Source organism: Sturnira hondurensis, unplaced genomic scaffold (assembly GCF_014824575.4).
Source record: "Sturnira hondurensis isolate 20B ecotype Veracruz unplaced genomic scaffold, ASM1482457v3 Scaffold0022908, whole genome shotgun sequence".
Classification (NCBI taxonomy): domain Eukaryota; kingdom Metazoa; phylum Chordata; class Mammalia; order Chiroptera; family Phyllostomidae; genus Sturnira; species Sturnira hondurensis.
This window is the reverse complement of record NW_028095539.1, coordinates 3,437,853-3,454,441: the sequence shown is the minus strand read 5'-3', so window position 1 is coordinate 3,454,441 and position 16,589 is coordinate 3,437,853. Positions and strand designations below refer to the sequence as shown.

The following is a 16,589-nucleotide window of genomic DNA, read 5'->3' as shown; positions in this document are numbered from 1 at the left end:
TTCTGGATACCTGGCAATAGGCCCATAAACCTTTTATTTTAATACATGCACATTTTTATGCCACAAAATCTCAAGTGTGATCATTCATGTGCACTGTATAATTTAATAGTTTCCTGCCTGCCAGAAAATCACACACATTGAAGGCATAAGTGTGGAACAGGCAGAGTTGACCCTGACCTACAGCACATGGTATGCAGAGGCAACTCCGGGCCAGTTCAGTCCAACAGACGGCCACGAAGCCCTCACTGTATGCGGGCCCTAGGCCCCTCGAGTCCAGGCCCTTCAGTGCTTGCCTGGTATGACGCTTCCAGAAATGACTGTATTAAAAAGCAGCCAGTGGTCGTGGCCTGAACTGGAGTATGGGGGAGGTGATGATAGAGGAAGGCTTCCTGGAGGAGGCAGGCCTTGAAAGACGGGCAGACTTTTAACAGGTACAGATGGCATGAAGGTGTGGCTGTATTCGACAGGACCAGGGAGAGCTGAACAGGCTGGCAGGGCGGCTGTGGTGGGTACTCTGTGGGGCGGGGGAAACGAAGGAGACTAAGGAGGGGAGGGAAAGCTCTGGGGGTCTGGTACAGTGCAGCGACGGGAAGGACACATGGGGGAGTCCCAGAGGCTACTGAGCAGGAGAAGGAGAGGCTCGAGCACTTTGCAGGGACACCCTACAGGAAGCTGGTGCAAGGGCCTAAGCGAGAGGTGAGGCCGGAACGAGGGCCACGCTGAAGCAGATGGAGAGAAGGGGCGGATAAGACACTACAAAGGGGGGGGGGCGGTGAGCAGTTTTAAACATTTTTAATTCTCTTTTCTAACTATAAACTTTAAGAGGAGCTTAATGCAGAAAACCAGGGAAACAGAAACACGTACCAAAGACAAACCACTCACAACTTCAGTCTCACACGCAGACCCCGTGGTAAACACTGTGGTGTGTGTTCTTCTAGTCTTTTCTCCATGCGAAGAGTGTACGTTTCTATTTTTTAGCCAAAGTGGTACATACTGATCCTACTGTCAGCAGAATTTTTATAAGTGGATCAGTATTCTTCTAAGATACAATGTTTAGCAGCAGCTAAGTATTTCATCTAAAGAGCATGTCGTCATTAAGTGGGCCCCTATTGTTGGGTTACTATTTATTTTGTGGATGTGGTAAAAATCTTTATACCTGTATCTTTACATAGTTTTAATAAAGCCTCAGGATAAATTCCTGTAACATAGAGTAAATAAAATTATGTGCACCCGTTTTTCAAAAGTATATATAAAAACTTTGGCCTCAGAAAGGTCTATTTGTCCATCGACAAGTTTGAGCAGCGCCCCGTTCCCACGCGTAGGCACACACACCGGCTATCACAGCTCTTTTCTTCTTTTCCAGACTTACCTACAAAATAATGTCTCACCGTTGCTGTTTTGCATTTCTTTCTTGACTACTCAGTTAACACTTTTTGCACTTTTTTTCAGTTTTTTTTTGGGGGGGGGTTACAAATATTTATAGACTATTTGTGCTATTTGCCTTTCAAATTACCTGCTCAGGTTCTTTACCCATCTTTCTGTTGGGGCGTCTGTCCTCTGGCTATTGATGAGTAAATGGCCTTTGTACATCAAAGCAAATACACACGCCCTCTGTGAGTCATATATTATACCAGGCGTGGAGGAATTGGTACTTTTATACACTGTTTTGGGAAATATAAATTCATAGGGCCATTTGAAGAACAGCTTGAATAGATCTTTCAAGATGATAGTTACATTCTCCCTAGAATATTTATCTTATGAATATATAGAAGTTTAGAGGGACGTATGTACACAGGTTCACTAAAGCACTATTTATAAAGCAAAAGAAGAGAAAAAACAAAATGTCCATCAATAGGAAATTGGTACATAATACTCTGACCTCAAACTTTCCAAGGAAGTCGCCAGAGAGAAAAGTGAGCAGTTGTTATCCATTTTGCATAATGAATTTCATTATGCAAAATATCTACATAAGTTATTGGTAATTCTTCTACATAAGAGGTTTGTCTTGCCTCCTCCATTTATTTATTCAATGACTTGTATCAGAATGGACTCACATATATTTATTTTACACTTTGAGTTGTAATCCAATACTAAGTGACTTATTTTTTGTGCAGGTTGTTCCAGCTTTGGCCACCGAGACCTCTTTCAGCTGGTCCTTGCATCCCTTCCCTCTGACAGGACCTGGTGCTGTTCTGGTCCATGGCTTACTGGAGCATTTCCTCACTGTGTGGCACTCTGCGGGGCTACAGGCACATCTTAGTTTCCTGCCCGCCCTAAACCAGCCCCTTCTCCAAGGAGCCTAGGCTCCTTTTAATGGTATTAAAAACCAAACCCCGAGCTGCACAATTCCTGGATTGCGTCTGTACCATTTTGCACTCCCACCAGCAATGGATGAGAGTTTGTGCTGTTCCAGGCATTTGTCAGCGACTAGTATTTGTCGGGGGTTTTTCCCTGTATTTTTAGCCATTTTAATAGGTGTGCAGTGTTTTGCATTCCCCAGAGACAAATGATGCTGAGCATCTTCCCGTGCTTATCTGCCATCTGCACACCTTCTTTAGTGAAGTGTCCAGATCTTTTGCCCATTTTTTAATTGGGTTGTTTTCTTATTGTTGACTTTTCAGAGTATATTTTGGATACAAGTCTTTTATCAGACATGTGTTTTGCAAATACTTTTCCCAGTCTTTTTATTCTCTTAGCAATGTCTTTTGCAGAATGGAAAATTTTAATTTTAATACAGTCCAACTTTTCAAGTTTTTCTTTCACAAATTGTACTTACAGTGTTACATCTAATAACTCATCACCAAAGGTCATGCAGATTTGCTTCTACGCTTTTTCCTACAAGTTTCATAGTTTTGACTTTTACATTTAGGTCTATGACTCATTTTGAGCTAATTTTTATGAAAGGTCTGAAGTCTGTGTCTAGGTTAATTTTTTACATATCCAAAAAATTCCAATTAATGATTCCAGCATCATTTGTTGAGAAATTAGCCTTTCTCCACTGAATGTCCCCATGCATCTGTCAAAGACCAAGTGACCAGCCCTGACCAGCATGGCTCAGTGGGTGGGGTGTCGTCCCACAAGGCAAAAGGGCGCCAGCTTGATTCCCAGTCAGGGTGTGTGCGCGCGGGCCAGGTCCCCAGTTGGGGGAGTGAGAGAGGAATCGATGGATGTTTCTCTCGTGCATTGATCTTCTCTCCCTCTTTTCCTCCCTCCTTTCCTTTCTCTCGAAAAATAAATAAAATCTTTATTTAAAAAGGCCCAGTGACCACATTTGTGTGGGTCTATTTTGTCCCGTTGTTCTAGATGTCCCTGGTCAGTATCACGCTGTCCTGACTGCTGCAGCTACGCTGTCCTGAGCTCAGGGAGGGAGCGTCCTCCAACTTTGCTCTTTTCCAGCACTGTTTCGGTTATTCTGCGTCTCTAGCCTAGGCACACGAACTTTAAACTCAGTTCACTGAGATTTATAAAATAGCTTGCTGAGATTCACTGACATCTTACTACTGAATCTTCTAACCTGAAGACAGAATATAACTCTATGTATTTCCACCTACTTTGAGTTTCTGCGTCAGTGATTTGCAGTTTTCTGCATACAGAACCAGTATCTACTTGCTAGTGTGGTACCGAAGTATTTTTTCATGTGTGTGCACATACTACTGTAAATTTTTTTAACTTCTAACTCCAAATTTTCATCGCTGGAATAGGAAAGCTTTTGTATATTGATCTTGTAAGCTGCAACTTTGCTATACAGTACACTCATGTATTAGTTCCAGGAGTTTTTTAAGTAGACTTCTTTAAGGTTTGTCTACACAGACAACTATGTCATCTGTGAATAAAGACATTTTTCTTTCTTTCTTTCTTTGCAATCTGTACATCACTTTTTCCTGTCTTATTGCGCTGGTCAGGACCTCCAACATGACGCTGGCTGGAAGTGGTAACAGAGCACCTCGCTGCCTTGTTCCCAGAGCACCTGGCGTCTCACCACTGAGTGTGACGTTGGCGGCAGAATTTTGCAGATGTCCTTCATCAAGCTGAAAAGTTCCCCTCGATTCCAAATTTGCTGAGATTTTCTTTCTGTCATGAAGGAGTACTGAATTTTGTCAAATGCTTTTTTGAATCAACTGGCATGACAATGCCCCTTTTCTTCCTTAGCCAATACACTCAATGGGTTGCACTAGCTGGTTTTCAGCTGTTGAACCAGTCATGCACACCTGGAATGAACGCCACTGGGTCACAGTGCTAATAAGCTTTTAAAACATATAAGCTATTATTATTACTATTATTGTTCCAGTGGTATAATTAGAATAGGAGTTTCACCACTGAAGACTAAGATATCACCTGAGAAATTTCACAACAGTATTATAGATGAATAAAGGAAAATAGTTATGAACACAAAGAATTTGAATCACCCACAAATAAAACAATCACAGCATAAAGTAAAGAAATTTTCAAGTTAAAAAAATTTCTTTTTCTATGAGAAATCTACTTTGCCGTAAATTTCTCTCTGGTCCATTCACAGTTTCCTTGGGAACCTGGAGTTGGGAGGCACTTCAGGGCCCGACCCCGTTTCGTAGCGCCCCCACCGCACCGCTCCACAGGCACCGTGACCAAGCCCTGCCGGGTCTCCACCGGGGTGCTCGTGGCGGGGGGAGCAAGCTGCCTGCTAGTGGGATGCAGCCACTGCCTCCCCACGCCTGCCCCCTGGTCCTTGTCCTTACTGAGTAGGCCCCACAGGCTCTGCTTACTCAGCTTCCCCATAAAGACCCCTCAGTTACTTGAAAAACCTTGATTACCTCCTCCCTGAGTGTTCTCGGTCCCACATCCCTCACCTGACCTCACATAACATGCATGCTCTCCCCTCACCCAGTGGCCACTGTGACACTGACATGCCACTCTGTGTGGCAGTCCCCCCTGCTCTTCATGCAAGGTACCCAGGAGAGGCAGGACAAAGCAAAGGAAAGTGGGATCACTACACATACCATCAGAATGGATGAAATAAACAAGTCAGTAAAACTGTAAAGCCCGACAGTACTAACTGCAGGCAAAGACCTGAAGCAGCACGGACTTCCATCCGTCGCTGGTGGGAATGCAGAGCAGTGCTGGCCCAGCCCAGTAATCGTGCTGCTAGGCATTTACCCAGCTCATCTGCAACCTTCTGTATGCACACAGCATGCATTGGTTATAGCAGTTTTATTCATAATCATCAAGAGTTGGAAGTAAATAAGATATCCTTCAACAAGGGAATAGACAGACCAACCTTATATCCATACGGTGCAATAGTATTCATGAAAAAAAGACATCAAGCCATATAAAGATATGGATGAATCTTAAATGCATATTGCTAAGTGAAAGAGCCAGACAGAGAAGGCTCTTTCTTTTTTTAAGATTTTATTTCTGTATTTTTAGAGAGGGGGAGAGAAGGAGAAAGAGAGGGAGAGGAACATTAATGCGTGGTTGCCTCTTGTGCACCCCCTACTGGGGACCTGGCTGGCAACCCAGGCATGTGCCCTGACTGGGAATTGAACCAGTGACCCTTTTGCTCACAGGCTGGTGCTCAATCCACTGAGCCACACCAGCCAGGGCATGAGAAGACTCTTTACTTATGATCCCTCCTCCCCCTTTTCTGAGATCTGAAGAGGGTAGAACTACAGAAATGACAAAGAGCTCGGGATCTGGTCCACTCCATACCAAACCCTGCCTTCTGCCTTGGGCAACTGCAGCAGCACTGCGAATGACCACGGCCTCAAGGGCATTTGAAAGCTTCAGCAACGATTACCCACCTACCTCTTCAGTCACCTCCTACCCATAATTCCCAGAACTACTCTGCACCAGGAACTTTAAATTCCAGTCTTGGGACACAACCTTTCACCCTCCTAGTCCTTACCCTCTCCTTGCGCTCCCACTGTGCCTGTGCTTCCTTCTCTCCGTGCCCTGGAGTCCCTGGCAGTCTTTTTCTGCTTCTTAGTCAGTACTCTAGGTTCCCAGCCCCTTGCTCCTTCAAAAAAGTCAGCCTCACTAACCTCCGACTGCGGATGGATCCACGCATTTGCCCTTTACGAGTCCTTACTCCCAGGCTGCAAAGTGCAACTACAGAAAACCATCTACCCTCACGCATGGGGGCCACTTTCAAGTCACATTTCAAATCCCCATTTCATCCGGGCCATCATCTCCACCCAGAACCTTCCTGTGTCTCCACAGTCAGCTCCCTCCTCCCCTGGAGAGGCTTTTTCACTTCCTCATCAGCGCTGTTACTACTCTCACTTACAGATAAGGAAACTGAGGCTTAGAAAAGGTAAGTGACCTGCTTTCCTTTATCTGGAGTCTGATAGGAAGGCTTGTTCCCACATATGGAAGTCTGCCAGGAAGGGATGCCAATCAGTTTATCTCCGACAAAGCAGCCCTGGTGGCTGACCAGATCTGGCCGCTGGCCAGTTTTCAAACCAGAGGTACCAGGACTGTGTCCAAGAGCTGCTCATTCCGAGTAGCTGACGGGCCGGCAGGAAGACCATTTCTCAGAGCACCATTTGGGAAAACGCAACTTTACTCTGGCTGGCTTTATTGGTCTGATCTGGACACGATGCAGTTGTTCGCAGAACAGGCCACACGCCCTTTGCCAAGCTGACCTGGCCTCTGCATGCAAAGCAGATTACATCAGAGCCCCCAGGGGCCTCCTCCGGGAGCTGACGGCTGGTCAGAGGTGGGCCGCAGCTGGCTCCTAGTTGGACAGTTCCTCTAAGGAAACTATGAATCCCTGATAGTGTGTGCACATCTGTTTTTTTTTAAACTAAGCTCAGTTGAAAAGGAAAAGATTTTGAAAACAAAGAAAAGAAAAAATGGCTTCAGAACGTCCCTTTTCAAAACAAATGGTGCACAGTCCCTACGGCAGATGCATCTAGGCCTTTCTCCGTTCCTACTGTAGCTCATGAAACAACAGTAATGTGAACCCCAGCCTCGACCCCTCTGAGGCTCCTGCTGCACCCCGGGCGGTGGCCGAGGCCGGGGAAGCCTGGAGAAGACTGAGTAACGGTGATGCACAGGGCCCGGCATTTCCCAGGGGGAACGCCCTGCTGGAGGGAAAAGCCAAAGGAAACCCAGGCCCATCACCCGGAGGTCCAGTCACATATACTAGGCAACCTCTAGGCCACTGCCCTCATGTGAAACCAGAAAAAGAGCAGGAAAGAAGAAAACTGTCAACAACACCATTCTGGGGTTTGATCCATCCAAAGGGAGTCTTGCAGGGTACTTTCTACTGAAGATCACGTTCTGGGAGATCTGACCAAGCAGCGAGAAGCCCACCCCCTCAGCTAGTCCAAGTCTCCATTGCCACTCCATAAGCAGGGATGCAGATCTGCACACGTGGAGCAAAGGTTCTGGTTGGACCAAGTCAGTTTGTAGTAGTACACTGGAGGCCAGTGACCAGGCTGTCAGGGATTCTAAGAAATTCCACGCAAGGAATGTTCTGAGCACCTCCTCCATGCATTCCACACACACTGACGGAGGGCCTATCGTACGCCTGACACTGGGCATAGTGGTGAGGGATGTCATGTTGAACAGTGCAGACCCAGTCCCCACCCTCCTGAAGCCCGAGACTGGCAAGGAAGATGAGACGAGAGTCACACAACACGAGGACAGGTGAATAGAGGGCCACATGGAAAAGCGCTGCCGCAGCAAGGCCATGCATGACGAGCACATCTTACACAGGCCGGGGATTCACAGAAGAGTCCCCAAGGAAGTGACATGCAGGCTGAGATCCGCCGGGGGGCTGAATGGGGAGGAAGAATTCTGAGCTGAGGAGACAGCATGTGTGGAAGCCGGCAGGACAGCGACACGGTGCGTCAGGTGAGAGGAGGAAGGACAGGGCGGCTGCAGCCTGCAGAGTGGGGCTGGGGGGCCAGAGGTGAGACTGGCGGGTGGATGCAGGCCAGACCCACCGTGCAGGACCTTGCCAGGCAATTAAGGTGCTGGAACCTTAGCTTACGTGGAATCGGAAGCCACTGAAGCAACTTACGCACAGGAAAGATGTGTTCACTTCCGCCCGTAGTGTGAGAAAAATGCCTATCATGGCCCAAGAATGGATGAAGGTTGGGAGAGAGCTCAGGAAGAGGGGTCTGGACTCAGGCCAGGTGCCTGGGATTGAACCCCAGCAGGGCTCCCAGCCTACAGGGGCAACTGCTATCGGGACAGGCACACGCAAGGGGCTGCTTACCTGGTTAAACCTCCGGGTAAAGGCCACAACGTTTGGGGCGAGACTATGTTTCTCCTTCTTACTCCATCCACAGCTGGCCAGTTCCTAGGAAGCAGAGAGTCAATTTCAACAGCGGTTCTAATCGGGCTGCAAACACGCCAGGGGTGTCTCACTGGAACATGGACACGAAGGTGGGGAAGAGCAGGCCTTGGCCGTTCATGTCTTTACCAGGGTGAGAAGACTCTCCTCCTCTCAGGAGGAAGGCTAGGTGGGGAAGCTCCTTGGGACCCCTAGAGGTGAGGAGTGACCAGCCACGTTTCTCAGGGCTTCTGTGCCAAAACACCCTTAACCCCACCACTGCCACTCTGCTACTTTCTCTGGGATCGGAAGTCCCTTCTTGACGCAAACTGACTGAGACAGGATGTAGTGTGTTTTTATCTTTTTATTCCGTTTTATCCTCACTTGAAGACATTTTGTCATTGCTTTTAAAGAGGAACGTTGATGGGAGAGAGAAGCATCGATCAGTTGTTTCTCTTGTGCACCCAGACTGGGAATTGCATGTAACCCAACTGGGGATGGTACGCGTCTGGGCTGGGGATAACATGTGCCCGGACTGAGGACCAAACCTGCAACCCAGGCATGTGTCCTGACTGGGAATCGAACCAGCAACCCTGTGGCTACAGGACAACACTCCAACTAACTAAGCCACATTGGCCAGGGAGGACATAATGTTTTAACTAGTAGGATTCACCCACCACAGGCAAACTTAAAATTAAGATCTGGCTGGAGGATCTCAGATTTCATCAGCTACGTGACACCCTCCATTCCTGGAGTCGAGGAAAGCTGATCCAAGCCCACTGCAACCAGAGCAGCTTCTGGGGTTAGCTCAGACTCCTTCCTGAAGCTGGGCCCTCCCGTCTCTCCTATAACCAATGGGGACAGAAGGAGAGGTTCCCTTGCGTATCTTTTTCGGGGGCGCGCTGTCTTCTTTTCCAGCAGGTTTAGCATTACAATCTGGTGAAATCACACGAATTTTACCTGTCAGCAGGTGGGTTCCTATCCAAGAGAGATAACCGGAGTGACCTAATGGGATTCCTCGGGGGTTACATAAAAGGGCCAGGGAAAAGCCACCACCCGAAGGCCTAGCATTCTCAGCTTGTACCTGGGCAGCCCCGGCAGAGAGGGGGGGAAGGGTAGCTCCTAAAGTTCTCTCTGCCCCTAAGTCACAAGACTTCCTCCTTTTAATTCCTATCAGGCCTCAATATTATTAATTTTTTAAGATTTTATTTATTTATCTTTAGAGAGGAAGGGAAGGAGAGAAGAAGAGAAATATCGATGTATGGTTGCCTCTCGTGAGTCCCCTGCTGGGAACTGACCTACAACCCAGGCATGTGCCCTGACTGGGAATCAAACCACAATCCTCTGGTTCGCAGGCCTGCGCTCAATCCACTGAGCTACACCAGCCAGGGCTAATATTATTAATAGCATTATTTTGCCACACACCTGAAACTTTTCTAAGATCTTTAGTGAGAGCTGGGGGCCCGGCAGCTGGAGATGGACACAGACCCAGGTGTACTGGGGAATCAAGGGGGCACCAGGGCTGACCCAAGACGAAACCTGCTGGCTGAGTAGCGACGCCTCTGCAGGGCCGTGCCCTTCACCTGCACCTCAGGGCCTAACCACGAACCACAGACGGACAATTGTGGGAAGCCTGGCCGACGGAATGGACAGCTCTGGGTACAAGGTGAATGGCCTGCCTGGCCTTGAGGACGACTGAGACCCAACCAGGAGGTAGGAAACCCAGCACCTCCCCCTGGCCCCCTCATTTCTATAAATGGTGTCATCGCTCTGCCAGTCCCCCACATGGGAAAACACGGCCATCCGTGACCCTAGCAAGTCCTTCACCCCCACTACGCAGACCTGAGCAGTGGTAATGGCGAGGACACTGACCGGTGCTGCCATTTATCGAGGACACCCCCTCCCATGCCAGCACTGGACAGGCCCTTCCCATGTCGCCCCATCTCATTCTCAGCAGGTCCATTTTAACAAAGAGGAGAAGGGCCCCCTATTGCTTGTCCCCTGGAATCGACACTCGGACTCTAAGCCTTTTCAGAAGTGCACAGGAATCTCTGTGAGACATCGAACTGACCCGGGTACCACTCTCTCCTGGCTCTGAAAAGGCACAGTGGAACCTCTTCTCAAGGGTGCACCTGACTTGCCTGCATCGCATTTACTTTTCCCACCCTGCTCCACCCTTTCACCTATTTTAATTGGTTTGCAAGTGTATATTATTGTCCTTCCATGTCTAATTGTGAGGACCAGAGCGCTTCTCCCCTGTGAACCCCAAAGCCAGTCCCAGAAAGGTATGGGTTACAATTCGATATCAAAGAGAATTCATCAATCTGACTTGCAAGGACTGAGGCCTGGTTGTGGCCTCATCTCTGGCTGACAATTGTTTCCTTTGTTTTTTCTTTGCCCTGAGTTCTTTAATAAACAGCCGAAATTACATAGGCGTGTGTGTGTGCTTGTGCATGGGGCACACCGAATTGAGTCTGTGGTCTCACCCCACACCACCAGCAATGTGGGAAGGTGTCCTGAGACGAGCCGTGCGGGCCTTCCAGCAAGACAGGCTGGGGCGGGCCTGGCCTCCACCACCGCCTGCAACGATGCTCATCTTCTCAGAACGTTAGTCTTCTCATCGAGACAGTTCATGAGACTGGAACACAGAGAGAGCCCAGCATCTGACAAGCATGTGATCGGCGCTACCTCCCACCTCTTCCCAGGGTCACGCTGCCATCAGAATCAGCTCTAACCCCAACACCCCCACTCTCTCCCACACCACACTCTTGCTGCTGCCTTGAAGTATTTAAACATCTATTATTATTTCTCTTTCATTTTGCTGATGTCATGCAGGCAGGAACCAAAGCACATACTTAACACATCTGCCCTGAATTTATTCAATTTGAACAGTTCTAAGATACTGACTCAAAAACCATATGTACAGTTCTTGGGTTTTGACAATTCTCTCAGGACCGTTTTGCCCCAAAGACATGTAGTATTTAAAATTACAACCCCAGCAGGGTAAAACACAGTTGAAGAGTGTCCTTGACAAAACAGAGCACAGGACTTAGAGCCAAAGCCCTGGCCCCACAGTCCAGCCCTGTCACTGGTCTCCCGGGCAACCTCAGGTACGCTGCCCTCTCTCGGCATCGGTTCATCGCGGAAGGACCCAGGGATGCAGACCCTGACCCCATGGAACTGCAGCAGAGACCACAGGAGAGCCCGACAAAAGCGGTGCCGTGCAGGCAGAGGCCGAATGAATGGAGTATTAGTGTTCCTAGGGGCTGAAATCTCCCCAGTTCAGCACAGAAAGATTTATCAAGATGTCAACAGAAATCAGGCCATTCTATCGACTAAAACAAGCCCTCAGCCCCACCCCTCAGCACCACTGCTCTGCTGCGTTCAGCCTAACAGGGTTACAAGAGGTTCCATCTGTGTGGAGTGGGTTTGGAAAATGTGAGGTAACAGAGCAAAACGCTTCCAGTCACTAATGCCTGAAAGAGGTCCGTGCTATGGAATGGATTTGAGAGTAATGTCAGTTAAACTTGACCAGAGGAGCCAGGGCTGGTTCGAGAAGGGCGACGGGCTTGGGGCTGAAGCCGCTGAGGCCCTGGGAGCCCCGCCACTGAAGAGCACTCAGCTGCCCCCAGGCTGTGGCGGGTGCGGGGAGGAGGGTGGGTGATCTCGCCCAGGCTGTCCGCAATTCTGACTCTGAGCTCTCTGCTGAGGTCAACAGGCTGTGAAAGGAGGGTGGAGCCTGGACAGAGAGGCCTCTGCCAGCTGCTTCTGGGGCCCCTCCTCCGCTACGTGGACGTTCCCTCTTCGTCAGGGAGAAAGAGGATGTCAGAAGAGAACTCTCTGCCACGAAACATACAAACGTACCTTCTTCTGCCGTCAGTGGGAGGGAGGCCCCTTCTCGCAGGACGCACTCTCCTCCTTGGCTCAGGCTCCCAGCTGCCCCGCTCCAGAGGGGCTGGTGCCCTCTCTCCTTCCTGTATCTTCACCCTCTCCCTCTCTGACTTCTTCTTCCCATCACATTTTAATGTGCATACACCTCTTCATTAGTCATGATAAGGGTGAAGAGAACAATGATGGTGGTAATAAAAGACATCTTTTCTAGACCTCCCGTCCCTTCCAGCTCCTGCTCACTCTTCCTTCTCCTTGCAGGAGGATTTCCTGAAAGGGCTGTCAGTTCTCACTGTTCCACCCCAGCTTCCCTCTCCTCTCTTCCACCCCCACCCTGCCCCACCAAAACTACCCTCTTCCCTACCAGCCCCAACGCCCTGGCGAGGCCACCCTCTGCCACAGTTTTGACCGCCCCTTGCCCTTCAGCCCTGTCTTCTTCTGGTCGTCTCCTCACCTCTCAGGCCCCCCATTCTCAGTCTTATTTTCCAGCGGCTTTTTCCATTCCTGACAGAGGCCTCCCACCCCCGACCGAGGTCAGCGGGCTTGTCATCTCTTCTCGTCCACGCCTGCGTCCCCCCAGCAGATCACACACACTGACACGGCTTCAACCACGTGTCTCTGTTCAGCCCATTTCTCTCCTGAGGGCCAGGCGAGGGTATTCAGCTTCCTCCTGGCCACCCTGCCCTGGCATCCGCAGGCAACTCAAAACCAGCAGGCCCAGACAGAAAGGGTGTCTGACCAGCTGCCGCACATAAAACACACCCCAGTGTGAGACTCATGTAGACGTCCATGCTGACATCAGAGGAGGGTGTTTACTACAAAGAAAGTATCCACGGACAGAAGTCCCTAACTGGTATACAGACAACTCTGTCTCAGTGTCCCATCTGCAGCACTCCCAGGTGACAGCGCGCACCCACACTGGCTTCGGCTTGCCCCACAGAGCTCCTCTGGGCCGTGCTGCCAGGAGCGTCCCCTCTAGCTGCCAGCTTTGTGCTTGGGTGTCTGGGAGTCAGATGTCCTGAAGTGGCCCGAGAAAGGCCTGCCCCTGACCATGTCTGGGGTCAGTGAGGTATGGTCCGGAAGAGGAGACCTGGGGAGCAGGACGCGTCTCCCTAGAGACCCACACAGGATCTAGGCCACTAGGCCACAGGGAGCTGGTGCCTGCAAAGAGCACCTCCATACGTGTGCTTAATTCTGACTGCAGTCTTCTCCAAATCACATTCCCCAAACAGGCCCACACGGAATATGCACCACCTCAAGGCAAGGTCCTTCAATCCGACCTCAGGGACCCCCGCTGGGCTGGCAGCCAGCAGCACTGCGTGTCCACTTCACTCCACGGCAAGCTGTTGCTCTTCCTCCCGGTCCCGTGCTCTCCCCGCTCCTCTCATCCATGCTCTGGCATGATCTTCAGAACTGGAGAGACGATCACACACTTAGTTAAAGGAGCTCTGAACACGCCCCAGGGAGTGGGAGCCCACTGAGGCAGTGGGGGAGCCACGCCAGTTCAGGGCTGGGGTGGGTCGGACTGAGGAGGCGGGCCTTTCTGAACTCACACCTCATCGCTGGGCGTGCAGTATGGGAAAGCAGCTTGGCAGTTTCTCATAACATCGAACTGACACTTAACAAATGACCAGCGATCTCACTAATGCAAACACTTGTCTGCACAAGAAAAACCATAGATGCATGTTTATGGCAGCTTCATTCTCAATTTCCCCAAACTAAAAACAACCCAGTCCCATCAACTGGTGAAGGGATAAATAAACTGTGATAGAGCCGTATAATCAAATACTCCTCAATAACAAAGAAGGAATGAACTGCGTCAGCACAGATGACGGTCCAAAGCTTTACGCTAAGTGAAGGAAACCAGACACAGAACCGTTGTATGATTCTCTCCATCTAACATTCCGAGCAAAGGAAAAACTGCAGGGACAGGATGAGATCACCGGCTGCCAGGGGTGTGACGACAGGAGGCAGACCGACTGCCATGGGAGCAGGGAAGTTTCAAAGGGATGGACGTCCCCTCTCGGGATCGTGGCGGTTTACCTGAGAGTGTACACTTATCAAAACTCGCCACGCTCTTCACTAAAAAGGGTGAATTTTCCTGGATGACATCAGACCCCAATAAACACAACTCTAGAGAAGGGAAAGGGAAATAGTGCAGCCACACAGGACTGTGAGGGGTGTCCCACACCAACAGCTGTGCAAAAGGGCTAAAGAACAAAGGGGCCCTGGGGAAAAATTAATCAGATTAAAAATATGATAGAAGTGAAAATATAATAGACAGTTTGAAAAGGTTTGGGGACGTGATGAAAAGAAATGGTAATAGGAAACAAAGCAATTATAATCTCTAAGAATAATAAAAAACAAAAATTCCTATTTGTATGAACTTAATTATCTGTCTTTAAATACACGCACATTTAAATAGTATATATTTAAAACGTTCAGATGTGATTTAATAGCTGTCGCCACCTAAACATTACCCATGTGCACACACCCCATACTAGGCATCTGGCGGACTGGAAGGAAAGCAGCGCTGTGGGTCCCCGATGGGCGGCGGCCGCTCCGCCGAGCCGCCCGGGCACGTCGGGGCCTGAATACAACCCCGGCGCACTACTCAGCACAGCTCGGAATAATATTTACAGAGCTGTAACGGTAATAAACGCTGTTTGTTGGCTTTCGACTTTCAGAGTCAACGTAAGGAGAAGTGTAATGGACGTGGTGGTAGCTGCAGACCGTCAAAATGTTCATGTAATTAATTCGACAGTGAAGAACGGCTGTCAGAAGGGGGCAGGTGGGGAGGGGCAAAAAGCACAGGAAGTGAGCAGGCAGGAGACACCACAGAAAGCTGCTGAAATTAGAAACTGAGGCTTCGGTGAACGAAATGAAGTTCTGAAAGTCGCCAGCAGAAGGAAAAACAGTATAAAGAATTCACCTCTGGGGATCAGGCCTTTTTCGTAAACTCTTCTAAGTACTATCTGATCATAACATACAGGATAACTCTGAACAAAGTGTAACAGTCGACATGTTGATCAATATGTTACATACTGTCACCATTCTAAAATGAGATCTTAACAGTTGAGTAAAGATTCAGAAATACACAAATGTTTATAAAATTATAACCAGCCTATGACCTGCAGTGTCAACATTCAGAAATAACGGCTGGTCTGCACAGGGCTAGCAGGCGCTCCTGGGCCTGTGACGTACTCAGGGAGGGGCTTCCAGGTAGGAGGAAGCAGGAGCGCGAAGGTCCGGAGCTGGGCCACCATGGGACCTCGGAGAACAACATGGTGGCCAGTGGTCGGTGTGGTTAAAGCTGAGTGAGCCTGAGGGAAAGAAGGGAGAGAGTGGAAGGAAAGGAAGGGGGTGGGGAGGCAGGTCACAGCCTGGCCTTGAGGGCAGGTGAGCACTGGGTTCTATCCTGAGAAGGGCGGGAAGGGATGAAGAGGCAGCTCCAAAGCCTGATGCTGCGTGTTTCACTGCACTGACACGAGAAGCACGTGGCGGACGGGCCCACGAAGCTGTGCTATGACTCAGTCTGTGCTAGACTCTCACACGGGGGACATTAAAATGTTCTCACGTGAGAGCAATGCACTCCAGGAGTTGAAACAAACTCCTGCCAGGGGCCGTCTGTGTGGTGGGGGCGGCCAAGGAGGCGGGCTGCGGAGGCGGGCACCAGAAGGCCTCCATCAGGCCTCGGCAGCCCGACTAGACAAACCACAGAGGGGAGCAGTCCCTGGGGACAAACCGGCGCCTTCTGTGGAGAAGGAGTATGTGATGGGGGAGGTCACTGAGTGGACAGAAGTACTGCGTCCTCCTCCGCTGTCAGTCGTGGTTTCTACAGAACAGCACTTCTCTACAGTCACTGCTGCTCCTTCCAGTCTCCCAACCACTGTCTGCTCAGAAAAGGTTTGGGATCATGAAGATGATGCCCATTTCCCAAAACACCCCCTTTCCAGCCTTGGCGCTGTGCACAATTGGAACCGGCTGTCGGCCGGGGCAGCAGCCAAGGGCGTCCCTGCGCACAGCCTCCCGTCCGCGTGGTGGAGGAGGAGCCCGGGAGCAGAACGCAGAGCGGCCAGTGGCAGAACAGCCTGCCCAGATTCCCAGGCCGGACACAAGCCCCACAGGGCCACCCCTTCCTTTTCGATGCTCACACTGGGGACATGGCTCAATTCCCTTTCTCCGTGTTATTGGGAAATGTTTCTTCCAAATAATATCATTCAGATGTTCTTTTTAAAAAAAACATACTGTTTTTTTTAATTACTTATTTATTTTTAGAGAGAGGAGAAGGGAGGGAGAGAAACATCAATGTGTGCTTGCCTCTCATGTGCCCCCAACTGGGGACCTGCCCCGCAACCCAGTCGTGTGCCCTAACTGGTGCACAACCCACTGAGCCACACCAGCCCGGGCTGTTTTGTTTTTTACTGAGGACCTAGCATGT

At 49.8% G+C, this 16,589-nt stretch overlaps 1 protein-coding gene across 9 annotated transcripts in view; it reads right to left on the bottom strand.

Moving 5' to 3' along the window:
* The window catches only part of RALGPS1 (Ral GEF with PH domain and SH3 binding motif 1), a 230,959-nt gene that overhangs the window by 142,645 nt on the left and 71,725 nt on the right, over positions 1 to 16,589 (bottom strand). For all 9 annotated transcript variants that reach the window (XM_037036964.1, XM_037036969.1, XM_037036970.1 and 6 more), the window contains exon 5: positions 8,204 to 8,287. In XM_037036964.1, the coding sequence (XP_036892859.1) occupies positions 8,204 to 8,287 (84 nt within the window). The remainder of the gene's footprint in view (positions 1 to 8,203; positions 8,288 to 16,589) is intronic.